The sequence below is a fragment of the Ranitomeya imitator genome, chromosome 6 (genome assembly GCF_032444005.1).
Source record: "Ranitomeya imitator isolate aRanImi1 chromosome 6, aRanImi1.pri, whole genome shotgun sequence".
In the NCBI taxonomy this organism is placed as follows: Eukaryota; Metazoa; Chordata; class Amphibia; order Anura; family Dendrobatidae; genus Ranitomeya; species Ranitomeya imitator.
The window spans coordinates 38358326-38385278 of NC_091287.1; the positions used below are offsets into that span (position 1 = coordinate 38358326).

Sequence of the window (26953 nt, forward strand, 5' to 3'; positions counted from 1 at the left end):
GAAAGGCATGTATTTTAACCCTTGATATGCAACTTCAAAGTTTCGCATGTACGGCATGGAACAAGAAGTGGCTCATACAGAATAAAAGCTTTTTATTAATAGATCTATGAAAGCTCATCAATATCACATGCTAGCACAACCCCTTAAAATTAGCCACTGTCAAAATTCTCATCCTGGATGGGGTGGATGCAGTTTAACAGCACAATTTGGAATCAGACTGGCTACGGATTTCACTCTTTGCACCATGCACTACAGTGGTAGTCTTCTTCCTCTCTGGAGAGACAATTTTCATATTTAATTTCCCAGAGGAGCATGCATGGCTTATATGTCTCCTCACTGTGACATTCCAGGCTTTGCTTGTCACTCTCTACAAGGAGAAACATCACCCCTTAGACCCCAGTACAGAGCCTCTCACCTAGCCAAATCAGATCTCATACTTTTGAGACATCCTGAAACACGTGTCTGCAAATTGAGATTTTGATTTGGCTTTTATCCTAAATCATATGGCAAGGCTTGTTAAAAGAGTCAATAATTACTTTTAGAATCGCTTCCAATAAGTGGCATTATAGTTCAAGTCGTCTTCCTCTCTGAAGAGACAATTTTCATATTTACGGTAATTTTCTGGAGGAGCACGCATGGCTTATAAGTCTCCTCACACTGACATGCCGGGCTTGGCTTATCAATCTCCACAACTAGTTGTCCTGTCCATTGCAGCAATTACCGTAAGTTACTGTTACAAAAAATTTTTTTGCAGCAAATATAAAAAGTCCCCAAAATTAAAGAGTCTCTAATCATAAAGCCACACAAAATTCAATAGACACGATTTGAAAAAAATGTTCTTAATGTATGAATATAATTAAATATAAATGTATTTATATTATGCATGGGTACACACACACACACACACTCACACGCACATATTTAGGAAGCTCAGAACTATAACAAACTGCACATCAGAAAAAAAACATTACTTATGTTAAAAAAGAAAAACACATCAAAATGTTGGAATTTCAAATTATTCACATTCGCCTTTTGTGATAACTGTTAATAATTCCAAAATAGTTACAAAACAATTACAAAGATAACAAAATGTACACACAAATTTAAAAAAAAAAAAAAAAGATAAATTGACAGAGGGAATGTAGGAAGCAAAGTGAAAAGATGTTTAGGTTTATTGTAAATGATAATCTTTATGAACAGCCAATAGTAAATGACATGCAAACTGGCTGCTCGGGGGTGGGGCTATGCAGATCACAATGGTACTGCCTTAGAGGAACGAAATTTTTTTTTTTTTTTTTTAAGCTAAAAATCATTCTGCTTGTTGCTGATTTTAAAGGGTTTAGCTCATTTCATGAACCCCTTATCAACATGCTCTATTAGGACATACAGATGATATGTTGGGGGGACCACTTTCGAGCCAGAATGAAAAACTTATTTTTGCAAGTACTGGCAGCGGTAAAGATTTGGTGATACCTAGCAATAGCATCTGATCATGAGGGATTTTTTTCCCCTTTCATGGTACATCTTTACCATACGTTTAGTCTATTAGCTGCGGGACTAATAAGCATGGTAACATCTGGGCAGTACAATGACCTCAATATAGAGGCCAGGAAAAACATCCATCAAGACAAGCTCCTGACGATAACGACTTTCCTACTATTAATTGGCTGCACATTTTTCAGCACAAGAAGAAAAAAGGAAATATATAGCAGATCAGGTATAAATGGTGACTGCCGAGCACCAACAGCCAGAATTTCACACGACATGGCAATCAGCGGCCATTACTGTACAGTCTGATGAGTGACAATGGATTTTACTAATTGCTGACTCCATAGACACAATGAATTAGTGAGAAAAATTATTTTTATCCCCTTGTGTCTTTGGTCACGTCAAGCAGATTTCCCAGAATTCCCCACCGGATCAGAACTCGACGCACCTATCGTCATACCGTCAAGTGGACGTATTTATGCCAAACCCAGACAAACAGGGACCAACATGCGTGCGCTTCAATGCCACAAATCGAGAGGAGAGATGCTAATTTGACCTTAGAATAACAGTGCACTCGCCTCCGCCAGGAAGGATCAAGTCACGGAGAGCGTCATCCGCACAGACAGTTAATTAATGCACTTTATTGGATTAGGTCAAAAATGTCTGAATCTCTGTTAATGTGAACCTGGACATCCAGGAACAAGCACAATGGCAGCTTACGTAATGTCTCCCGACAGGTGGAGAGCAGGCGCTGGCAAAGCGAGCCACAGAAAAACAATAAGGTCTATGACAGGAGGGACGGCGGCCTGAGAAAACTTGGTTTGGATTTTAATTTTCGCAGTTTTAATATTATCCTTTTTTATGATTTTATTATCACCTGTTTTATTTTTTGTTTTAGATCATTATTACATCATTATACAGTACATATATTTACTTTTTAGACCAGAAGATGCACTTTTCAGCAAGAAAAAAAAAAACCTTGATGAAAATCTGTGTCTTATAGTCTAGAGGCAACTTCCCCTGATGGAGGAGAATGCCGAAACAGAATCCTTCCCAATCACTGAGAGAACTATGTGGCAGTGCAGCTCACGTTCTCCTCCAGCCCGACACTGATCAGCCTGATCAGTGCAGGGCAGGAGAGAAAGCTTCCAGGACCTGCACATCCCTAAAGCTGCATGGAGGCTTCAGATAACCTGACATGGTGAAGAACCTTTAATTTCATGTGAACAGGAGCATGCCACGGAAGGAAAAATGTGGTAGTGTATACAGTATGTGTGGGTGTAAATGTAGAACAGCTGTGTACAGTTGTGCTCAAAAGTTTACATACAAAGAAAGAATTTTTGCTTTCTTGGCCATTTTTCAGAGAATATGAATGATAACACCAAAACTTTTTCTCCACTCATGGTTAGTGTTTGGGTGAAGCCATTTATTGTCAAACTACTGTGTTTTCTCTTTTTAAATCATAGTGACAACCCAAAACATCCAAATGACCCTGATCAAAAGTTCACATACCCCATTTCTTAATACCGTCTATTGCCCCCACTACCATCAATGACAGCTTGAAGTTTTTTGTGGTAGTTGTGGATGAGGTTCTTTATTTTCTCAGATGGTAAAGCTGCCCACTCTTCTTGGCAAAAAGCCTCCAGTTCCTGTAAATTCCTGGGCTGTCCAGCATGAACTGCGCGCTTGAGATCTCCCCAGAATGGTTCAATGATATTGAGGTCAGGAGACTGAGAAGGCCACCCCAGGTGACCGGTTGTTACAGTGATGTCTTCCTTTCGGGGAGGGTAATATCATGCTTGGAGGCAAGGAGGATTCTCTTTACCAGGTAAGGCACCCGCACAGAACACATTCCAAATACTGGCCAGAAGGGGGAGTTCGGGATCCGGATTCAGGGGAGCTTCCCTAAGCTATAGGTATCCTGGTTTGGAGGAGGAGAGAGTTAGTCTCCAGGAGGGAGAGATAGGAGAAGGACGTCTGGAACAGACAGAGAGGCCGAGAGGCCACGTAGGAACTGCAGCCCCTGGAAAGAGAGATAACCTGAAGGGTTGAATGTGGTGGAACTATTGAGGGAAGGAGCAGAAGAGAGATAAAGGGCTCAGAGGGGAACTATGACCAGGCACCCCCAGAGCCAGAATGCAGCAACCGGGCACCGGGAGCCCGAGGTCATGTCGCTCTCCAGGACGCACGACAGAACCAGAGGGCCAAGACCTGTATGTGATTTGCCCACACCACACCTGTGGACGCAGCAGCACCTAAAGAGTCCGGGTCATGATAGAGACCCTGTAAAAAGGCTCAAGCTGCCCGTCATACAGGTACCTGTCCCAGGACAGGGGAAAAGAGGGGTACCTTGGCAGCAAGCTTCAGGCAGCGGGGACCTCACACACCAGCATTAGTAGGAATGGCTCACGGACCTCAACTGGATAATGGGATTCATCTATTGCCTCCAGGTCGGCCGGGCCACCGCGACACCTGTACCTGGTACACTGGACTGGGATGGACTGCTACCATCAGTAAACTAGGTAAAGACTATCATACGGTGTCCTTTGTTATTTATCGGCACACACCATCATTGCCGCCCTCACCTTGGGAGCCCTGGGGAACCAGCTTCACCTGTGGGAAGTGTCACCACCCAGCCGCCATACCATCGCCCCAGAGGACCCCTTTTAAGCGGCGTCAGTCCCTACTGACTGAAAACCAAAGGTGGCGTCACGAACAATAGACTTTATTCACAATTCCCCTTAAAAGACCTTTCCCTTTAATTGGGCGCCCAGGGCCACGGAGCGGGTCGCAGCCGCCATGACATCCCCTTTAACCGCAACCAGACCCGGTGCCGAGTACCCCACAGCCCAGGCGGGCGACTCATGTATGTGTATACCTAGCTGAGCTGTGTGGGTGTTGATGTAGTTGAGCTGTGTGCATCGATGTAGAAGAGTTGCTGGTGTGTGTGCGCACACACGATTGTAGTAGAGCTGTGTTTGTGTGTGTTCATGTAGCACAACTGCGTGTATAGCAAAGCTGTGCGCATGTAGCAGACTTGTATATATGCAGCAGTGTTGTGTATATGTGTGTGCTGCAGTACAGCTATATGTGAATAATACACGTGCTGCGGAGTAACACAATAGATCTATTACATTCCAATTCTACCCTTAGTTCCTTTAAAATGCACTATCAATACAAAATGACTGCTCAAACTAAGTCCACGCACTCAGTGCTTTATGGTGGGGCCAGTCATTTTAAATACACCTGACCACTATCCCCACCCCCCATCCTTTCTTGATTTGCAGCTTTGGCTTCATAGAGCCAGAGAAGTAATGAGATAGATGGATGCCAAACAGGTGGGATGGTGAAGTTAAATGTTTGGCCCCACCGTGATGCCCTGAGGGCCTGTACTTGGTTTGAACAGTCAGTTTTTGCTGACCGAGTCCCTTTAATGTAAGTACAAGACCAATGGGTAGGAGTAAGGTGGAGCAGCTTTCAGAAGAACTTGTTCATACCCACAACTTCCTCAATTCAAAAGGCAATAATACTAAACTAAAGGGATTTCATCAACACCACACAGACACCGCCAACCTCCAAGTTATGGCTACATCTAAGGAGCAATGTGGAGAAACTAAAAACAGGATCATGGCCAAGTTATAAAGCCCAGATTCCTTCACTCTCCAGATCAGTGGTGTCACCTTTGGTTGGACATTGGTAGCATAACCAAATACAAGAGCTTCTCACTAAATTAGAATAAAATTAAAAAAGTTAATTTATTTCAGTTTTTCAACACAAAAAATAAAAAGAGGGATCTATTTCAAGTGTTTATTTCTGTTAATGTTGATGATCATGGCTTACAGCCAAGGAAAACACCAAAAGTTATTATATCAGTAAATTAGAATACTCTGTTGTCAAAAAGTCACAGTAAATAAGCAAGTGCTAGTCAAAAAATGAAAAAAATACAGGGTATTTAGTTAATACGTTTTTTTGCAAAAAAATGTATGTTAAGCTGCTCCACCAATCGCCAAGGTGATAAGGTTTTTAAATACATCAGATAGGGATTATATACATTAGATAGGACTGCAGACTCTACAGACTTGTTCACTATGCAAGTAGCCCATGTGTTTTTGGTTCTATAATTGTTCTCTTGTTTCTACAAGACTGGGGAGTCCACCACTCCTCTGTGGATCATTTGCATTGTAGCTGTTCCATCCTGCATGTTCTACATGGATATTTTCTCTCTGAACCCTGCTCATACAGGTACTATACAGATGATAAGGTTTTTAAATACATCAGATAGGGATTATATACATTAGATAGGACTGCTCTATTATGGGTATACCTTGGCGATTGGTGGAGCAGCTTAACATACATTTTTTTGCAAAAAAACGTATTAACTAAATACCCTGTATTTTTTTCATTTTTTGGCTAGCACTTGCTTATTTACTGTGACTTCTTTACAACAGAGTATTTTTGACCTCTCTGTGTGTTTTTGTGTCTTCAAGTTCTTTGGTGGTGTGAACAGGTTTCTACAGACTTGTTCACTATGCAAGTAGCCCATGTGTTTTTGGTTCTATAGTACATTAGAATAACAAAAAACACCTGCAAAGGCTTCCCAAGAGTTTAGAAAGGTCCCTTAGTCTGTTTCAGTAGGCTCCACAATCATGGGGAAGACTGCTGACGTGACAGATGTCCAGAAAGCAGTCACTGACACACTCCACAAGGAGGGGAAGCCACAAAACTTCAGTGCTGACGATCTGGCCAACTATTTAAAAAAAAAAAAAAATTGACCTTATTGACTAGAAAATTATCTCCCAATCCCCTCATACCATGCACTGTCCTCCCTCCCCCCACTTCCCCCTGCATTTAGGTCACTCTCTGATTATAGGCATACACCGTGCGTCAGCCGCCCCCGGAAGAAGCTGGATGCGAAACGTGCGTTAGGGTGAGGTGGGACGCTGTGACTTTTGTGCAGTTGCAATCTTTATCACTGCACCATTACTCTGGTAATATGTACTGTTTACCTTCCTTATGATTGCATGCTAGGATAGCCTTCATTTAGCCTGGCAGCTGATGCACGGTGTATGCCTATAATCAGGGGTGTCAAACTGCATTCCTCGAGGGCTGCAAACAGGTCATGTTTTCAGGATTTCCTTGTACTGCACAGGTGATAATTTAAATCACCAACTCATTATTTGTGTAGGTGATTAAATTATCACCTGTGCAGTACAAGGAAATCCTGAAAACATGACCTGTTTGCAGCCCTCGAGGAATGAAGTTTGACACCCCTGCCTATAATTGTTCTTAGTAAGTCACTTGACTTGAAGTATATCTGGTAAGCTATATGGTAGGAGATTCTAATATGTCAGATTTTTCAACACAATCCAGCGTCCGCCATAGTTAGGGCGCTCTTGTACTTTACCACATTGTTTACAAAATGCATTTTGATTTTTTAACTATTATTAATAAAGCAATGTAATTTTAGTCACTTTCTCGATCTCTTCGTTGAGCAACCTAGCGTGTTAGTCCGAAAATTGTGATAATGGGGGAGGGGGTGCAACTCGTACGTCCTTATAGGATTTAGAGCACAATAAGGGCAGATACAACTGACCAACAAGCGGCGGTGGTGTGGTGGGAGGGGGCGGTCCAAATCTTGCATCGGGGCCCAGCGGACTCTAGTTAGGTCACTCAGCAGGGGTCTCTAAACATAAGTTTTGCCTCTAATGAGACAACAGAAGTGAATAAGTAACCACACGTCAAGGTCTTGGACTGAACTAGGACACCATGCTCTATACTGTCAGGTCTTCCTGCTGCTGGACCCCAAAAGTCTGATATATGCAAAACAAAATACACCAGAGCTTTCTAGTAGACCCTAGTAAATCTCAGTAAATTCAACCACCATTTAATAAATGACGCTATGGTACTTACTGGTCAGCTTGTTGTGGCTGAGAATCAGCTGGGTGATGTGCGACAGCGAGACTGGAAAAGAAAAGACGGAGCCATGAGGACCAGAAATGTGTCACAATATATCATACAATAATCAACAGAAATGGGTCAAAACATCAAGTAGACAAAGAAAATGGAATCCCTCCATGCATTTCTGCTGGAGGTGGATTATACTTGGTAACAGGCAGTGGACAGCAAGAGAGAATATGGTAGGGGAGTGAATAGAATAAGCGATAAGACTGCAGACATCACATGACCGCTGCACCCAATCAATGACCTCAGCCGTCTCAAGCCTAATACCGCTGAGGCCAGTGATTGACTGCAGTGGTATTTAAGCCATGATGTCTGCAGCCAATGTTAACAATATACCAGCAGTGAGCATTTTGGGTATGGAGGGTGAATATATTATTATTATTTTGGCAGTATTGTTGCCTGTAGGAAGCTTTATACATTAAATTGTTTTTTCCAAATCATAAAACTTATCCCCAGTTGCTCAGTTAGTTGTAATATAAACTGTGCCTTCACTGTTGCTTCGATCTCCATTGTTTGGATGAAGCTTTGACATCATGCTGACAGAGCTGCAGCCAAACACTGAGCTTAGCGGCTCGCGCCTTCTACACTGGTGCTGCTCAGTGATTGGCTGCTGACGTGACGTCACCGCTACAGCCAAACAGTGTAGCCTGGGGCAGCGGTGGAGATGCAGATGTGGACCCAAGGAAGTAAAACAGTTTTCTTGTCGGCCGCCTGCCGAAGGTCAGCGCACTCCTGAAAGTTTGGGTCGATGGCACAATTGTACCAGTGGTCTGAACTGTACGTTCTCCAATCGCAGGAGTGTGGGGAAACATAAGCCGACCAGATCCAAACAGATAAAGAACTGCACTTGGAAGGTGAGTGACAAATAGCGTGGACGCCTCTCGCCTAGGAAGAAAGTCAGTCTAAGGCCGGGGTCACACTTGTGAGTGCGACACTCGGTATAGAAATACGTGCAGCCACACACTCTGGTCCCGAGTGCCGGCGGCAGTGCCGGGTATTGATGCGCGAGGTTCTCGCATTGCACCCGCAAGTGTGACCCGGCCTAAGGTGGAAACAAGCAGTGACTATTAGGTTTTAAAAGGATTTTCAATAAAGGGGAAATTCCAAAGTTGCTTGTTCTTACAGAGACTTTGCCATTTTAACCATTAATGAACATGAGACAACCCCTTTAATTAACAGAGATTCCAGAATGGAAAATACATGATTTGTATAAAAAAATGGATACGGTCGCCGGATTCGGTAATTTCACGTCACGTTTCATATGTTTTTCGCCGGATCAGTTGCTATGCGGTTTTCCGCCGGTCAGAAAAAACGTTCCTCTAGACGTTTTTCTCCGGCCTCTGGAAAACTAATTTTTGACAGATCTGGCAAAAAACGGAAGAAACGTCAGGCCATCAGGTGCAATCCGGCGCTAATACAACTCTATGCGGAAAAAAAACAAAACAAAAAAAACGGATCAGTTTTTTTTTTTTAATTTGCCGGATTGTGCCTGATGGCAAAAACCTGATGTGTGAAAGTAGCCTAATAATAATAATTTTATTTATATAGCGCCAACCTTATCTGCAGCGCTTCATATTATAGAGGGGACTTGTACAGACAATAGACATTACAGCATAACAATAATCACAGATCAAAATAAATACCAAGAGGAATGAGGGCCCTGCTCGCAAGATTACAGACTATGAGGAAAAGGGGAGACACGAGGGGTGGATGGTAACAATTGCTTAAAGGGAACCTGTCACCCCGTTTTTTCAGATTGAGATAAAAATACTGTTAAATAGGGCCTGCGCTGTGCGTTACGATAGTGTATTTTGTGTACCCTGATTCCCCACCTATGCTGCGCAATACATTACCAAAATCGCCGTTTTCGCCTGTCAATCAGGCTAGTCTGGTCAGGTGGGCGTGGTGACATCGCTCTTTTCTTCCCCAGCTTTCCGTTGGTGGCGTAGTGGTGTGCGCATGTCACAGTGACGATTCCACTGCGCGCACGTGAAGAAGCAGCGCGCGATCTGCGCTATTACCCCCTGTCATCGGTGGGGGCGGCCATCTTCCCGGGGCCGCGCGTGCGCAGATGGAGTGCTCTGCTGCACGGGGCTTCAGGAAAATGGCCACGGGATGCCGCGCGTGCGCAGAAGAGATCGCGGCGGCCATTTTCCCAAAGCCGAGATGCAAACTCAGCTTTGGGAAAATGGCCGCCGCAATCTCTTCTGCGCACGCGCGGCATCCCGCGGCCATTTTCCTGAAGCCCCGTGCAGCAGAGCACTCCATCTGCGCACGCGCGGCCCCGGGAAGATGGCCGCCCCCACCGATGACAGGGGGTAATAGCGCAGATCGCGCGCTGCTTCTTCACGTGTGCGCAGTGGAATCGTCACTGTGACATGCGCACACCACTACGCCACCAACGGAAAGCTGGGGAAGAAAAGAGCGATGTCACCACGCCCACCTGACCAGACCAGCCTGATTGACAGGCGAAAACGGCGATTTTGGTAATGTATTGCGCAGCATAGGTGGGGAATCAGGGTACACAAAATACACTATCGTAACGCACAGCGCAGGCCCTATTTAACAGTATTTATATCTCAATCTGAAAAAACGGGGTGACAGGTTCCCTTTAAGTATCTGTTCCTCACCCAGATGTAACACTGAGCAGCTCTATTCATGGTGCAATGGACGCCATTGAGTACTGCACATCAGCTGCTATTCTAGACAATCATATGACTGTAGAACCCCTTTAGTTAAAAAAACGGTGGTAATCGCAGCACCGGGCCTACAAATATGCCAACTTCTGACTTGCTTTAAAGGAGTATTCCCATATTATAAAGTGATATCATGCCATTACTTTATGATCCATGTGGGTTTGATCTCTGGTGTAAAGGGCTTGTCTACAGCTAGGTAACCCCAAATTAAGGGGTTTTAAAAAAAGAAAACGATATTCACCTCCAATACCGATGCTGCATCTCCCGGCATCAACATCTGGTGGGGCTTAAAGGGAACCTGTCACCTGAATTTGGCGGGACCAGTTTTGGGTCATATGGGCGGAGTTTTCAGGTGTTTGATTCACCCTTTCCTTACCCGCTGGCTGCATGCTGGCCGCAATATTGGATTGAAGTTCATTCTCTGTCCTCCGTAGTACACACCTGTGCAAGGTAATCTTGCTTTGCGCAGGCGTGTACTACGGAGGACAGAGAATGAACTTCAATCCAATATTTCGGCCAGCATGCAGCCAGCGGGAAGGAAAGGGTGAATCAAACACCTGAAAACTCCGCCCATATGACCCAAAACTGGTCCCGCCAAATTCAGGTGACAGGTTCCCTTTAATGTCGCCGCTGATCAGCTGCAGCGTTCACATTTCATCCGAGAAAAAGAAACAGGTTTGGATGAAATGTGGAGGCTGCTAAGGATCAGTTAGGGTGTGTTCACATGGAGTTCTCAGAGCAGAAATTCCCCAACTCTCAATCAAAACGTCTATCAGAAATCGGTCACAGAACACTTTGAATTGAAAAGTTATAATTTTTTTTTTTGCGGAATGGAAGGTTACTCAAACATTTTGCCCACCTACATCAAAATGGGTGGAGATAGTGCAGGGTTTGGCCTTAATATTACTCCGGTCTCTTTTACGCCACTTTTAAGACGCACCTGATTCTTAATGAAGCAGGCGCCTCTGCCTTCACCCCCAGCCCCAACCAATCAAGACTGACATGAGCAACGCCTCCCTGGATTAATCAGGGCCATGGTTTTTTAACTTCTTGTGTATTTTTAAAAAACTCCGTGTGAACACGCCCTTATTCTTCTCCGCGTGGGATTGTATCTAGGTGGACGAGCAGCGGACGGCAGGTTATACCATAGCGGGTGGCGCACCCTACAGCTACTCACACAGGCCGGGGATGTCCAGCATGTTACCGATGCCTCTGTCAGACATGTCAATGTCGGTGACGTTCTTCTCCCGGCTCTCCTCCACAATCTTCTTCAGGGACTTGGACATTCTGATCTCTAAATAAAAAAAGACAACAACAGATTAAATAAAAAATCCAATCCTGGAGCACTACAAGTACCAGCAAGCACAGCGTCTATTGATCATCCTGGGAGTTGTAGTGCCACCAAACATAGTTATCCTATAAGAGCAGAACTGTGGGGATCGCTGTACCTTGCTTACTAGATACACAGGAAAGCTACCCCACAGTTACACCCGAGTTCCCGCACACACCCTACAGGAAGTCGCCCCGGGCTGTAAAATTACTCACAGTCCTAATAAGGCAAATTCCACCCGCTGGAGCCCCGTGTACTGCTGTACAGAGAGTGTGGAACGCCGGAGAAGCGTCAGCCAATGGGAGCGCCGGGATCAGCAACGTTCTAATGACTGCAACCAATCAGAAACTACAGAACGCAGCGGCAGCCAATCACAGCCCCGCAGAAGAGTAATGGCTACAATGTAGCAGCTGCTCTGGAGGAGGAAGTGCTTCTCTGCGGCGGATTGTTTTGCTTCCGTCCTGCGGGGAATGTGTCCGGGAGGCTACAGATGCGGATCGGTTTTCTGTCTGAACCCGCGGTTTTTTACACCTGATGCTGTGGTTGTGACTTTCTGCTTATGTCTGGATCCTTCCCCTTTAAGAATTTGTAGTCGCTGCCTTGAGAGGGGTTTTAGGAGGATGAGATCATATATTGAGGTTCAAGCCATGGAGATCACTTTGTGGAGTTTTGACATTGCATCTCAGAATTATTAACCTATTAATGCCAGGCGCAGGCCAATATGTTTTTCTTGTCCTCCTCTTACATAACTTTTTTTTATTTTTCTGTCCTTGATGACTTGGTTTTTGCAAGACCAGTTGTAGTTTTGGCTATGTTCACACGTTGAGGATTTCCTGCGGATCCACAGCATTTTTTGTCTTGCAGAAACGCTGCAGATCCGCAAGTGATTTACAGTTCGATGTAAATCAATAGGAAAAAAAATTGCTGTGCTGATGGTGCAGAAAATTCCGCGGATTAACCCCTTTACCCGCAAGGGTGGTTTGCACGTTAATGACCGGGCCAATTTTTACAATTCTGACCACTGTCCCTTTGAGGTTATAACTCTGGAACGCTTCAACGGATCCTGGTGATTCTGACACTGTTTTCTCGTGACATATTGTACTTCATGTTAGTGGTAAAACTTCTTTGATATTACCTGCGTTTATTTGTGAAAAAAACGGAAATTTGGCGAAAATTTTGAAAATTTCACATTTTTCCAACTTTGAACTCTTATGCAATTAAATCACAGAGATATGTCACACAAAATACTTAATAAGTAACATTTCCCACATGTCTACTTTACATCAGCACAATTTTGGAACCAAAATGTTTTTTTGTTAGGGCGTTATAAGGGTTAAAAGTTGACCAGCAATTTCTCATTTTTCCAACACCATTTTTTTTTAGGGACCACATCACATTTGAAGTCATTTTGAGGGGTCTATATGATGGAAAATACCCAAGTGTGACACCATTCTAAAAACTGCACCCCTCAAGGTGCTCAAAACCACATTCAAGAAGTTTATTAACCCTTCAGGTGTTTCACAGGAATTTTTGGAAAGTTTAAATAAAAATGAACATTTAACTTTTTTTCACAAAAAATTTACTTCAGCTCCAATTTGTTTTATTTTACCAAGGGTAACAGGAGAAAATGGACCCCAAATGTTGTTGTCCAATTTGTCCTGAGTACGCTGATATCCCATATGTTGGGGTAAACCACTGTTTGGGCGCATGGCAGAGCTCGGAAGGGAAGGAGCGCCGTTTGACTTTTCAATGCAAAATTGACAGGAATTGCGATGGGACGCCATGTTGCATTTGGAGAACCACTGATGTGCCTAAATATTGAAACCCCCCACAAGTGACACCATTTTGGAAAGTAGACCCTCTAAGGAACTTATCTAGATGTGTGTTGAGTACTCTGACCCACCAAGGGCTTCACAGAGCCCTAAAAATAAAACAAAAATTTTTTCCCACAAAAATTATTTTTTAGCCCCCAGTTTTGTATTTTCCCAAGGGTAACAGGAGAAATTGGACCCCAAAAGTTGTTGTCCATTTTGTCCTGAGTACGCTGATACCCGATATGTGGGGGGAACCACCGTTTGAGCGCATGGGAGGGCTCGGAAGGGAAGGAACATCATTTGGAATGCAGACTTAGATGGAATGGTCTGCAGGCGTCACATTGCGTTTGCAGAGTCCCTAATGTACCTAAACAGTAGAAACCCCCCACAAGTGACCCCATATTGGAAACTAGACCCCCCAAGGAACTTATATAGATGTGTTGTGAGAACTTTGAACCCCCAAGTGTTTCACTACAGTTTATAACGCAGAGCCGTGAAAATAAAAAATCTTTTTTTTTTCCCCACAAAAATTATTTTTTAGCCCCCAGTTTTGTATTTTCCCAAGGGAAACAGGAGAAATTGGACCCCAAAAGTTGTCCAATTTGTCCTGAGTACGCTGATACCCCATATGTTGGGGTAAACCAATGTTTTGGCACACGGGAGAGCTCGGAAGGGAAGGAGCACTGTTTTACTTTTTCAACGTAGAATTGGCTGGAATTGAGATCGGACGCCATGTCGCGTTTGGAGAGCCCCTGATGTGCCGAAACAGTGGAAACACCCCAATTATAACTGAAACCCTAATCTAAACACACCCCTAATCCTAATCCCAACGGTAACCCTAACCACACCCCTAACCCTGACACACCCTTAACCATACCTCCCAACCGTCCCTCATTGTGCGGGACTTTCCCGGATTTGACTCTTTGCCCCGCTGTCGGACGCTCTGATCCCGGGAGACAGCAGGAGAACTCGGTCACACCCCCTTTTGTTAGGCCACGCCCCTTCCCCATGTTCCTGAGTCTCCCAGCGTCACTGTTCAGAGAGGGAGAGAGAGGGGACACTTCTAGTTTGAGGTAACAGCCGAACACAGCCTGGGTGCCGGCGGCAATGTAAGCAGCAGAGCAGTGTGAGTGGACTGGATGCCTGGCTGGTGTAATGGTGCTTGGACTGAGTGGGGGCTGAGCAGGGAGGGACGGACACACTCACAGCCTCTCTCCCTTTGCCTCGGCTGCTCACTGCTGTGTTATCTGCAGATCAGTGTGAGTGAGATCCATGACTCCCTGACAGGTCTGTCACCCTGGGAGAGGGTGCAACACGACGCTATTGTGGCTGCTATTTCCCCCGCCCGCATAAAAAGGGCTAAACCAAAGCCCCTGTGACAGTCTGACACTGTAATGTAGCAGAGCCGTGTGTGTACAAGGTGTATGAATCGGAGCAGCGTGTGAAAGGTGTATGGAGCAGAGTTGTGTGTGTAAGACGTGTACGGAGCCGTGTGTACGAGGTGTACGGAGCGGAGCAGCGTGTGTACGAGGTGTACGGAGCGGAGCAGCGTGTGTACGAGGTGTGCGGAGCAGAGCCGTGTATGTACAAGGTATACGGAGTGGAGCAGCGTGTGCAATGTGTATGGAGCGGAGCCGTGTGTGTATAAGGTGTATGGAGTTGAGCCGTGTGTGTGCAGTGTGTACGGAGCGGAGCCGAGTGTACAAGGTGTAAGGAGTGGAGCCGTGTGTGTGCGAGGTGTGCGGAGCAGCGTGTGTACGAGGTGTGCGGAGCAGAGCCGTGTGTGTGCAATGTGTATGGAGCGGAGCCGTGTGTGTATAAGGTGTATGGAGCTGAGCCGTGTGTGTATAAGGTGTACGGAGTGGAGCCGTGTGTGTGCGAGGTGTACTGAGTGGAGCCGTGTGTGTATGAGGCGTACAGAGCGGAGCCGCATGTGCAAGGTGTATGGAATGGAGTTGTGTGTGTACGAGGTGTACGGAGCAGAGCCGCATGTGCAAGGTGTATTGAGCGGAGCCATGTGTGTACGAGATGTATGGAGAGGAGCCGTGTGTATGAGGTGTACGGAGCGGAGCTGTGTGTGTATAAGGTGTATGGAGCAGAGCCGTGTGTGTACGAAGTGTATGGAGTGGAGCCGTGTGTGTACAAGGTGTATGGGGAGGAGCCGTATGTATGAGGTGTACGGAGTGGAGCCGTGTGTGTATAAGGTGTATGGAGCGGAGTCGTGTGTGTACAAGGTGTATGGGGAGGAGCCGTATGTATGAGGTGTACGGAGCGGAGCTGTGTGTGTATAAGGTGTATGGAGCGGAGTCGTGTGTGTACGAGGTGTATGGAGCGGAGTCGCATGTGTACGGAGCGGACGCTGGCTGTGTCGGATCGGAGCAGATATTGCTCCTTACTCTGACACGGACTGGCACAGGAGACACGGAGGTCTATATCAGTGGCGTATCACAGCTGCAGTGACGTGAGCAGTCAGCGGCGCAGCTGGATGACACCATTCAGCACCGTGGGTGTGGAAGCTGCCGGCTGCTGCGAGGGAGCGCGGTGAAAGGTGTCTGTGTGTAGTGATAGAGAAGGCAATGATGGGGGTGGGGTAACCATGTGTGGCCAGTATACTGTACCCAGCATTATGTGAGGCCATTATTCTATACCCAGCATCGTGTGGGCCATTATACTGTAGAAAGCATAATGTGGCGCCATAATACTGTATGGACCATCACGTGGGGCAAGTATGCTGTACGCAGCATCATGTGGGGCCGTTACACAGTATGGAGCATAATGTGGCCAATGGCCATTGTACAGTATGGAGCGTCATGTGTGGCCATTATACAGTATGGAGCGTCGTGTGTGGCCATTGTACACTATGGAGCGTCGTGTGTGGCCATTGTACACTATGGAGCGTCGTGTGTGGCCATTATACAGCATGGAGCGTCATATGTGGCCATTATACAGCATGGAGCGTCATGTGTGGCCATTGTCCAGTATGGAGCGTCATGTGTGTGGCCATTGTACAGTATGGAGCGTCGTGTGTGTGGCCATTGTACAGTATGGAGCGTCGTGTGTGTGGCCATTGTACAGTATGGAGCGTCGTGTGTGTGGCCATTGTACAGTATGGAGCGTCGTGTGTGTGGCCATTGTACAGTATGGAGCGTCGTGTGTGTGGCCATTGTACAGTATGGAGCGTCGTGTGTGTGGCCATTGTACAGTATGGAGCGTCGTGTGTGGCCATTGTACAGTATGGAGCGTCGTGTGTGTGGCCATTGTACAGTATGGAGCGTCGTGTGTGGCCATTGTCCAGTATGGAGCGTCGTGTGTGGCCATTGTATAGTATGGAGCGTCGTGTGTGGCCATTGTACAGTATGGAGCGTCGTGTGTGGCCATTGTATAGTATGGAGCGTCGTGTGTGGCCATTGTCCAGTATGGAGCGTCGTGTGTGGCCATTGTACACTATGGAGCGTCGTGTGTGGCCATTGTACACTATGGAGCGTCGTGTGTGTGGCCATTGTACAGTATGGAGCGTCGTGTGTGTGGCCATTGTACAGTATGGAGCGTCGTGTGTGTGGCCATTGTACAGTATGGAGCGTCGTGTGTGTGTGGCCATTGTACAGTATGGAGCGTCGTGTGGGGCCATTGTACAGTATGGAGCGTCGTGTGTGGCCATTGTCCAGTATGGAGCGTCGTGTGTGGCCATTGTACAGTATGGAGCGTCGTGTGTGGCCATTGTACAGTATGGAGCGTCGTGTGGGGCAATTGTACAGTATGGAGCGTCGTGTGTGGCCATTGTACAGTATGGAGCGTCGTGTGTGGCCATTGTACAGTATGGAGCGTCGTGTGGGGCCATTGTCCAGTATGGAGCGTCGTGTGTGGCCATTGTACAGTATGGAGCGTCGTGTGTGGCCATTGTACAGTATGGAGCGTCGTGTGTGTGGCCATTGTACAGTATGGAGCGTCGTGTGTGGGGCCATTGTACAGTATGGAGCGTCGTTTGTGGCCATTGTACAGTATGGAGCGTCGTGTGTGGCCATTGTACAGTATGGAGCGTCGTGTGTGTGGCCATTGTACAGTATGGAGCGTCGTGTGTGTGGCCATTGTACAGTATGGAGCGTCGTGTGTGGCCATTGTACAGTATGGAGCGTCGTGTGGGGCCATTGTACAGTATGGAGCGTCGTGTGTGTGGCCATTGTACAGTATGGAGCGTCGTGTGTGGCCATTGTACAGTATGGGGCGTCGTGTGGCCATTGTACAGTATGGGGCGTCGTGTGGGGCCATTGTACAGTATGGGGCGTCGTGTGTGGCCATTGTACAGTATGGAGCGTCGTGTGTGGCCATTGTACAGTATGGAGCGTCGTGTGTGGCCATTGTACACTATGGAGCGTCGTGTGTGGCCATTGTACAGTATGGAGCGTCGTGTGTGGCCATTGTACAGTATGGAGCGTCGTGTGTGGCCATTGTACAGTATGGAGCGTCGTGTGTGGCCATTGTACAGTATGAAGCGTCGTGTGTGTGGCCATTGTACAGTATGGGGCGTCGTGTGGGGCCATTGTACAGTATGGAGCGTCGTGTGGGGCCATTTTATAGTATGGAGCGTCGTGTGTGTGGCCATTGTACAGTATGGAGCGTCGTGTGTGGCCATTGTACACTATGGAGCGTCGTGTGTGGCCATTGTACAGTATGGAGCGTCGTGTGTGGCCATTGTACAGTATGGAGCGTCGTGTTGGGCCATTGTACAGTATGGAGCGTCGTGTGGGGCCATTGTACAGTATGAAGCGTCGTGTGTGGCCATTGTACAGTATGGAGCGTCGTGTGTGGCCATTGTACAGTATGGAGCGTCGTGTGTGTGGCCATTGTACAGTATGGAGCGTCGTGTGTGGCCATTGTACAGTATGGAGCGTCGTGTGTGTGGCCATTGTACAGTATGGAGCGTCGTGTGTGGCCATTGTACAGTATGGAGCGTCGTGTGTGGCCATTGTACAGTATGAAGCGTCGTGTGTGTGGCCATTGTACAGTATGGGGCGTCGTGTGGGGCCATTGTACAGTATGGAGCGTCGCGTGGGGCCATTTTATAGTATGGAGCGTCGTGTGTGTGGCCATTGTACAGTATGGGGCGTCGTGTGGGGCCATTGTACAGTATGGAGCGTCGTGTGGGGCCATTTTATAGTATGGAGCGTCGTGTGTGTGGCCATTGTACAGTATGGAGCGTAGTGTGTGGCCATTGTACAGTATGGAGCGTCGTGTGTGGCCATTGTACAGTATGGAGCGTCGTGTGTGGCCATTGTACAGTATGGAGCGTCGTGTGTGGCCATTGTACAGTATGGAGCGTCGTGTGTGGCCATTGTACAGTATGGAGCGTCGTGTGTGGCCATTGTACAGTATGGAGCGTCGTGTTGGGCCATTGTACAGTATGGAGCGTCGTGTGGGGCCATTGTACAGTATGGAGCGTCGTGTGTGGCCATTGTACAGTATGGAGCGTCGTGTGTGGCCATTGTACAGTATGGAGCGTCGTGTGTGGCCATTGTACAGTATGGAGCGTCGTGTGGGGCCATTTTATAGTATGGAGCGTCGTGTGTGTGGCCATTGTACAGTATGGAGCGTCGTGTGTGGCCATTGTACAGTATGGAGCGTCGTGTGTGGCCATTGTACAGTATGGAGCGTCGTGTGTGGCCATTGTACAGTATGGAGCGTCGTGTGTGGCCATTGTACAGTATGGAGCGTCGTGTGTGGGGCCATTGTACAGTATGGAGCGTCGTGTGTGGCCATTGTACAGTATGGAGCGTCGTGTGTGGCCATTGTACAGTATGGGGCGTCGTGTGTGGCCATTGTACAGTATGGAGCGTCGTGTGTGGCCATTGTACAGTATGGAGCGTCGTGTGTGGCCATTGTACAGTATGGAGCGTCGTGTGTGGGGCCATTGTACAGTATGGAGCGTCGTGTGTGGGGCCATTGTACAGTATGGAGCGTCGTGTGGGGCCATTGTACAGTATGGAGCGTCGTGTGTGGCCATTGTACAGTATGGAGCGTCGTATGTGGCCATATTTTTTTGTTTATAATTATTGTTTACGAAACATTGTGATCAGAAGTGCTAAATGGGTGTGGTTGGGGCGTGGCTAGTTGTGAAATGGGTGTGGTCAGAGGTGTGGCCTAAAATTTGCCGCGTAGCGCGCCGCTGACTTTGTCCCTCTTTCCCTTCCTCGAAAGTTGGGAGGTATGCCTTAACCCTAATCCCAACCCTATTCCCAACCGTAAATGTAATCCAAACCCTAACCCTAACATTAGCCCCAACCCTAACTGTAGCCTTAACCCTAGCCCTAACCCTAGCCCTAACCCTAGCCCTAACCCTAGCCCTAACCCTAGCCCTAGCCTTAACCCTAGCCCTAATCCTAACCCTTATGGGAAAATGGATATAAATACATTTTTTTAATTTTTCCCTAACTAAGGGGGTGATGAAGGGGGGTGATTTACTTTTATAGCGGGTTTTTTAGCGGATTTTTATGATTGGCAGCCGTCACACACTGAAAGACACTTTTGATTGCAAAAAATATTTTTTGCGTTACCACATTTTGAGAGCTATAGTTTTTCCATATTTTGGTCCACAGAGTCATGTGAGGTCTTGTTTTTTACGGGACGAGTTGACGATTTTATTGGTAACATTTTCGGGCACGTGACATTTTTTGATCGCTTTTTATTCCGATTTTTGTGAGACAGAATGACCAAAAACCAGCTATTCATGAATTTCTTTTGGGGGAGGCGTTTATACCGTTCCGCGTTTGGTAACATTGATAAAGCCGTTTTATTCTTCAGGTCAGTTCGATTACAGCGATACCTTATTTATATCATTTTTTTTATGTTTTGGCGCTTTTATACGATAAAAACTATTTTATAGAAAAAATAATTATTTTTGCATCGCTTTATTCTGAGGACTATAACTTTTTTATTTTTTTGCTGATGATGCTGTAAGGCGGCTCGTTTTTTGCGGAACAAGATGACGCTTTCAGCAGTACCATGGTTATTCATATCCGTCTTTTTGATCGCGTGTTATTCCACTTTTTTTTTGGCGGTATGAGAATAAAGCGTTGTTTTTTGCCTCGTTTTTTTTGTTGTTTTTTTTTACGTTGTTCACTGAAGGGGTTATCTAGTGATATAGTTTTATAGGTCAGGTCGATAAAGAAATGTATTTATAGGAACAATACATATTTTTTTTTTTTTTGGGGAATTTTTTTTAAATTTTTTTTACACATTGGAATATTTTCTTTTTTAAACTATAATATTGCCCCAGGGGGGGGGCATCATGTTATAGTGTAAGATCGCTGATCTGACACTTTGCTGTGCACGGTGTCAGATCAGCGATCTGACGTGCACTTTTCCTGGCTTCACAGTGCCTGCCCTGAGCAGGCGCAGTGAAGCCACCTCCCTGCAGGACCCGGATGCCACGGCCATCTTGGATCCGGGCCTACAAGGAGGAGGTAAGAGACCCTCGCAGCAACGCGATCGCTGCGGGGGTCTCAGGGAAGCCCGCAGGGAGTCCCCTCCCTGCGCGATGCTTCCCTATACCGCCGGCACACCGCGATCATGTTTGATCGCGGTGTGCCGGGGGTTAATGTGCTGGAGGCGGTCCGTGACCGCTCCTGGCACATAGTGCCGGATGTCAGCTGCGATAGGCAGCTGACACCCGGCCGCGCTCCCCCCGTGAGCGCGGCCGATCGCACTGGACGTACTATCCCGTCGGTGGTCATATGGGCCCACCCCACCTCGGCGGGATAGTACGTCCAATGTCAGAAAGGGGTTAAAAGAAGTAGCATGTCACTTCTTTTGTGCGGATCTGCAGGATTTTTGTACCCATTCCATTATAGAAATCCACAGGGGTAAAAACCGCAGTAATCTGCAGAAAATCCGCACAAAAACGCGTCAAATCCGCACCTGCGTTTTCTGCCAAGAAATGCAGAATCCGCACAAAAAATTCCTGAGGCTAATCTGCAACGTGTGCACGTAGCCTTACTGAAATGGAAAAAAAAAACAAATGGAATGATAAAAATGCAATTCTGCCATTTTTTTTTTTTTTTTTTTTTTTTGCGGGGGTCTTGTTTTAACAGCATACATTATGTGCTAAAAATGACCTGGAAACGTGATTCTCCATGGCAGCGTGATTACGGTGATCACAAACATCAATAGATTTTTTTAGTAATTTCCGGTTAGAAAAAAAAAATTTTTGCTCGCGTTAATCCTCTGAAATATTTCCCTGACTTACCGGCTTCATCGGGTTGGGACAGTAGCATGAATGGCTATAGACAGAGACTCTGCTCATCATTGATGTAAGTTAACCCCTTAATGACCAGTTCAGAAAAGGACTTAAAAGGAAGCGGTCGTGTTTCCAACTGCTACAATGCTATCCGGCCATCTTAGGCTACTTTCACACTTGCGTTTTTAGCAATCCGTCGCAATCCGTAGTTTTGGGCAAAAAACGGATCCTGCAAATGTGCATTTTTTGCCCATAGACTTGTATTAGCGACGGATGGCCATACGTCGCGTCCGTAGTGCAACGTATCCGTCGTGTTTTGGCGGACCGTCGGCACGAAAAAACGTTTAATGTAATGTTTTTTCGTATGGCGCATCCGCCATTTTCTACCGCGCATGTGCGGCCGGAACTCCGCTCCCTCCTCCTCGGACTTCAGAATGGGCAGCGCATGGGTCGAAAAACTGCATCCGCTGCCCACGTCGTGCACAAATTTCACAACGTGCATCGGTATGTTGGCCCGACGCATATCGACGGACCCGTACCGACGTTAGTGTGAAAATAGCCTTACTGAAAGCACAGATAATGGAAGAAAATGAATTTTGTTCCTCCCAGGAGGTGATGACTTTCAGTCATAGGCCGGGATCACACATACGTGAGATACGGCCGAGTCTCGCAGGTGAAAACCCAGCTCTGGCACCGGCCCTCCGGAGCGGAGCGTGCAGCAGCACAGCAATACATGGAGCTGCACGCTCCGCTCTGGAGTATGTGTGATCCTGGCCATAGAGGCATGCCCGGAGCTGCTACAGTCATTGTGCTGGGAGCGTCTGTTGTAGGCAGTTTATAGAGGCTGTAGACTACTTTATCATTTAGGTCATCGATGTTTGATCGGTAGTGGTCCAACACCCGGCACCCCCACTGATCAGATATTCTCGGTGCTGGCAGCCACCAATGCCCCTTATTCAAATCAGTAGGAGGCGGATGTGCAGCACCAGCCGCAGCCACTATCAGGATATGAAGCAGCTCTGCAATTGAATATTTACGGCCAGCAGCCACCAACACTGAGAACAACTGATTGGTGGGTGTTCCGGGTGTTGGACCCCGACCGATCAGACATTGATGACCTCTATTAAGGAGAGTTCATCAATGAGAAGGTAGTGGACGAAAAACAGATACAAGGGTTAGAATTCTCTCATCAGACCATCAGTATGAGCTCACTGATGGATTTTGAATTAAAGAGGTGGTCACGGCAGCGACCCGGTCTGTGGCCCTGGGCACTCATGTAAAAGGGGAAGGTTTAATAAAGTTAGATTTCTGGCATAGGGAACGCCATCGCTCATCATGAATTAGACAAGCTGTAGGGCAGGGGTCCCCAACTCCAGGCCTCGAGGGCCGCCAACAGTGCAGGTTTTCAGGATATCTTTAGTATTGCATCGGTGGTAATGTGATCATCTGCACAGGTGATGATTCGAACCCCTGTGCAATACTAAGGAAATCCTGAAAACCTGCACTGTTGGCGGCCCTCGAGGCCTGGAGTTGGGGACCACTGCTGTAGGGTCTTGAGCCCCCCCCGTAACATCCCACCCCAGAACCACCCATTCTGGCAGAGCTGGTAGAAACTGGCATGTAAGCTTTTGTTTGAATTTTGTTATGAAAACTTTGATGTATTGGTCTTAAGTATTGTTGCTGACTTGAATTCTCCATTCAAAAGTAGAAAAAAAACCTCCGAGTGAACACACTCTATGGCCTCGTTCAGACTGCTGTGAATCGTACACCTGTTCTCTCTGTGATTTTAATGGACAGATTATAATTTGTATGTTTTCTATAATGCTATTCACATGTCTTTTTTTCGGTCTGTGTTCAATAATGTCAATGTTTGATTGAATCACTGATAACTGATCTAAATCAGAATCCAAAACACTGATGAAATTTGTGCTTTTTTTGTGAACACGAAAAATCACAGATGCCTGAATGATTGTAAGGCCACGTTTACACAGCAAGATTTTGGTCAGTATTTTATATGAGTATTTGTAAGCCAAAACCAGGAGTGGAACAATCAGAGGGAAAGTATAATAGAAACATATGCACCACTTCTGCATTCATCACCCACTCCGGGTTTTGGCTACAAATACTGATGAAAAATACTGACCCCAAAAATGAATGTGTGAACGTGGCTATGCAAAATCACTCAAAAAATGCTTACGGGACTGCTCCTATTAATTTCTATTGTGAAACCATGTAGCTGTTCATACATTCAGTCTTTTGAGTATTTTCAGCTTTAGGTTTTGAAAAAACACCTGGTGGGAAAAAAGAAAGTGCATGTGACTACTATGAAGCTTCTAATGGTGGAATCCTTTCCAAACTAAGCAGGGTCCAATTAGAAGTCTGGTAAGAAAGCTTCATGGAAAACTTCCAAAAGTCTTTGAAAACTACAAAACTTCAGGAAATGCCAAACTCCTCTGAATGCTCCTCACAGAAGGCGTTTTCCTTTAGAAAAACTCAAGAGTTGTATAAATCCCAGAACTACGAAAACACAAAGTATATTTACAACTTTTAAACTAATTTTAATTTAAATATTTTTATTTGTAAATATTGTACAATATTGAATAACAATCCAACACGACTGTGGATTATCCAGTCCTGGAGACGGACAGCAGTGACGGCGGATCGTCCGATATACGACTCTGCTGCTTCAGTAGAATTTCCAGTTTTCTTTTCTACGAGCTCCAGATAATTCTAAAATAGGACGGCAGTACCGCATAGTCCGCATGGAACTTGATGAACACTTGATGGGACGTGGCACTGAATGAAGCGATGTTTCCATCCTGGATATAGAACAAAGGAAAAGCTGTTCTTAAATGGTTACTTCACTAAAGTAAAAGCCCCCCACCCCCACCCTAATCCCTCCTAATCATGCAAAAGTTTGAGAAGAGCGATTACTTTTTAACTTTAATTTTTAGATCTAAAATACTGATGAATATCATAATAGATCTTTATAGCAGTCCGACCTCAGTTTTTCTGATACGAAGCTCCAAATCTACTGAACCCACCACTAGAGGGCGCATACTTAGGGTGTTATAATGAGCTCCCTCTAGTGGTGGATGCTGGTATCTGTTAACCCTTTCCTGCACTCTGATGTCTATTGTATGCAGGTAGTGTGTGTTCACGGTATTAGGAACCAATCCTGCTCCATACATAGCAATTGTTGGCTGTTTTGCCTCTAACAAGCAGCGACTCGACTTAGCTCCTATCACTGCCATTTAATCGTTTAGATGCCGCTGTCAGTCACTAATTACAACATTTAAATGGTTCCTCGCTTTCAAATGATGGGATGACGATGGAGGTTAAGGGCCTTGTGGAGACCTCTATTGCCACCATCTTGTTACACCTATAGGCTGGGCTTGATGGGAGGTTGCCATATTTATTTTATGCTGCAATATTGTACTTTTGCAGTAAGGGGGGGAGAATAAAAAAAATACGTTAAAAAGCAAAAGCAATTTAAAAGGATTTTAAAAATATTAAAACAAAATTCAGTACAGTAAATGGTGTAAAGAAAAGCAAGAATCGCTGTTTTTCAGCAACTCCCCTCTCCCAAAAATGCATTAAAATCAATTAAAAATGTGTATATACCCAAACTAAATGGTATTAAAAAAATGACAGCTTGCCAAGGAAAAGGAGGAAAACTAAAGCAAAAAAATGGCGGCTGGATGAAACAAGTGTACTGAGAGAAAAACGGTTCTGCAGCTCAGCTCCTATTGAAGTGCATGTGATCTGGGCCGCAGAACTCTGGAAAGGCCGCTACTGTTCGCATACCAGTGCTGCTGAGATGATTGAGAATTCCCAACCTGAAAAGCCCTCTGCCGCCACTAGATGGCGCTCACGCCTCTAGTAAAAAACGTACAAATGCTTTTAGATAAAACTTACCGGTCCGCAGAACGTTCTCATCAGCGGTGAGGTGGAGGCCGCGCCATCGAAAAATCTGAGATAATTTTTCTCGCAGTCTCCTGGATCATCGATACTAAATGCAGCCAGGCTTATGGCGACCGTCCGCCCTGGAGGAGCCGCTATCGTCCATTCACAGTCTGTGTTGTTGCTGTAACTCCGCGGATATTCGGGACTAGTAAATGAGCCGCGATCCCCAAACAAGGTCCCTCCGCAACCTGCAGATGACACCGCGGTTACTTACGCGGAAAGTTCACTATTGAACAGTGTTTAGGTAAAGCGTGCCCCTTCTGGGTGGGTTACACCACCTACAGCTGCACACCAGTATCTGCAGCATTTTATTTTGGGGGTTAAGTTTATTTTGGGGTCCCTTCCTGCGTTTTTTATATTTTTTTTTCCATTTTTCTTTCTTCAAAAATTTGGGGCTCAATGACTATGTAGATAGACCCCCATTGTGCCAACATCTGTTACCTAACCTGTGGATGGGGGATGATTGGTATTCCTGGGGAAAATGTATTATTATATAAAAGTCATGTAATTATTATTTAATTTGTATTATTTCATTATTATCCTCTAATTATCATTTTCTACTTATTATTTTGTTACTATATTATTATCATTATCTAGTTATTATCTAATTATTATTACTTCATTATTGTCATCAAATTATCATCATTACCTAATTATTAGTTAGTATCAAATTGTTATGTGATTATTATTATCCAATTATTAAAATGATTGGCTAATATCTAAATATTATACTTATTTCATTATTATAATCCAATTATTATTCCGTCACTATTAATATGCAATTATTTTCCAATTCTATAATTATTAAATGCCAATTATTATTAGTATTTAGTTATTCTCAACATATTATGATTTATTACTGTTATGATGTGGTTGAAATATAATTAAACTATAACTTGACTGTTATGGAAAAGTAAGTGACCCCCCCTCCCATATTGTGTCATTTTGAAGTGAAGATAGAACCTGCAATCATCACATATTGTAGATGGTTTCTGATACTTGTAGTTCTTCACCCGCAGCATTATTTACCCTTTGGAGATGACGTCCAAGTAATCTCATATCCATTTCCAGCTGCAATGACATCGGATTTGAAAAACAGATGAAGGATATGATTTTTCGGAAATATCGGGTCAGGGAGACTGTTTCCACAGTGTTTGCGGAGCAGCGGGGAGTCGCGGGCGCTGCCATTTCTCACCTGCAAAATTCCAAAAAGGAAACACATTTATAATGAAGGTAGAAAGGAAATATCCGAACAAAGTTCCGAAAAAACGGATCTCCTGTGTCTCCTATGGGAGTGACGCTGTGGGACTGGAGGAATGGCCACACAGGGGACTTCAGGACCCCTGTTCTCAGATTTGTTGGTTCCATTGCAGGATCCCAGCAATCCAACATTTATCACCTACCTGGGGATGGGAGAAGACCCCACTAATGATTCCTAGAAGGAAAGGTGCCCCCCAACATCCATAGA

At 45.6% G+C, this 26953-nt stretch overlaps 2 protein-coding genes across 4 annotated transcripts in view; both read right to left on the bottom strand.

Annotated features, from left to right (window-relative positions):
• Positions 1 to 14187, bottom strand: part of RSU1 (Ras suppressor protein 1) — a 153073-nt gene extending 138886 nt beyond the window's left edge. Inside the window, exons 1-3 of one of the 3 annotated variants that reach the window (XM_069729491.1) lie at positions 11594 to 11733; positions 11323 to 11439; positions 7399 to 7449 (exon numbers count right to left, since the gene is read on the bottom strand). In XM_069729491.1, the coding sequence (XP_069585592.1) occupies positions 7399 to 7449; positions 11323 to 11431 (160 nt within the window). In that variant the 5' untranslated portion in view covers positions 11432 to 11439; positions 11594 to 11733. Of the gene's footprint in view, positions 1 to 7398; positions 7450 to 11322; positions 11440 to 11593; positions 11777 to 14166 lie in introns of those variants that run through there. The other 2 variants (XM_069729493.1, XM_069729492.1) reach the window with 2 other exon arrangements.
• A 9990-nt stretch (positions 14188 to 24177) lies between these two features.
• The window catches only part of CUBN (cubilin), a 256038-nt gene continuing 253262 nt past the window's right edge, over positions 24178 to 26953 (bottom strand). Inside the window, exons 64-66 of the mRNA XM_069729494.1 lie at positions 26515 to 26680; positions 25438 to 25673; positions 24178 to 24338 (exon numbers count right to left, since the gene is read on the bottom strand). Coding sequence (XP_069585595.1) covers positions 24231 to 24338; positions 25438 to 25673; positions 26515 to 26680 — 510 coding nt within the window. The 3' untranslated portion in view covers positions 24178 to 24230. The remainder of the gene's footprint in view (positions 24339 to 25437; positions 25674 to 26514; positions 26681 to 26953) is intronic.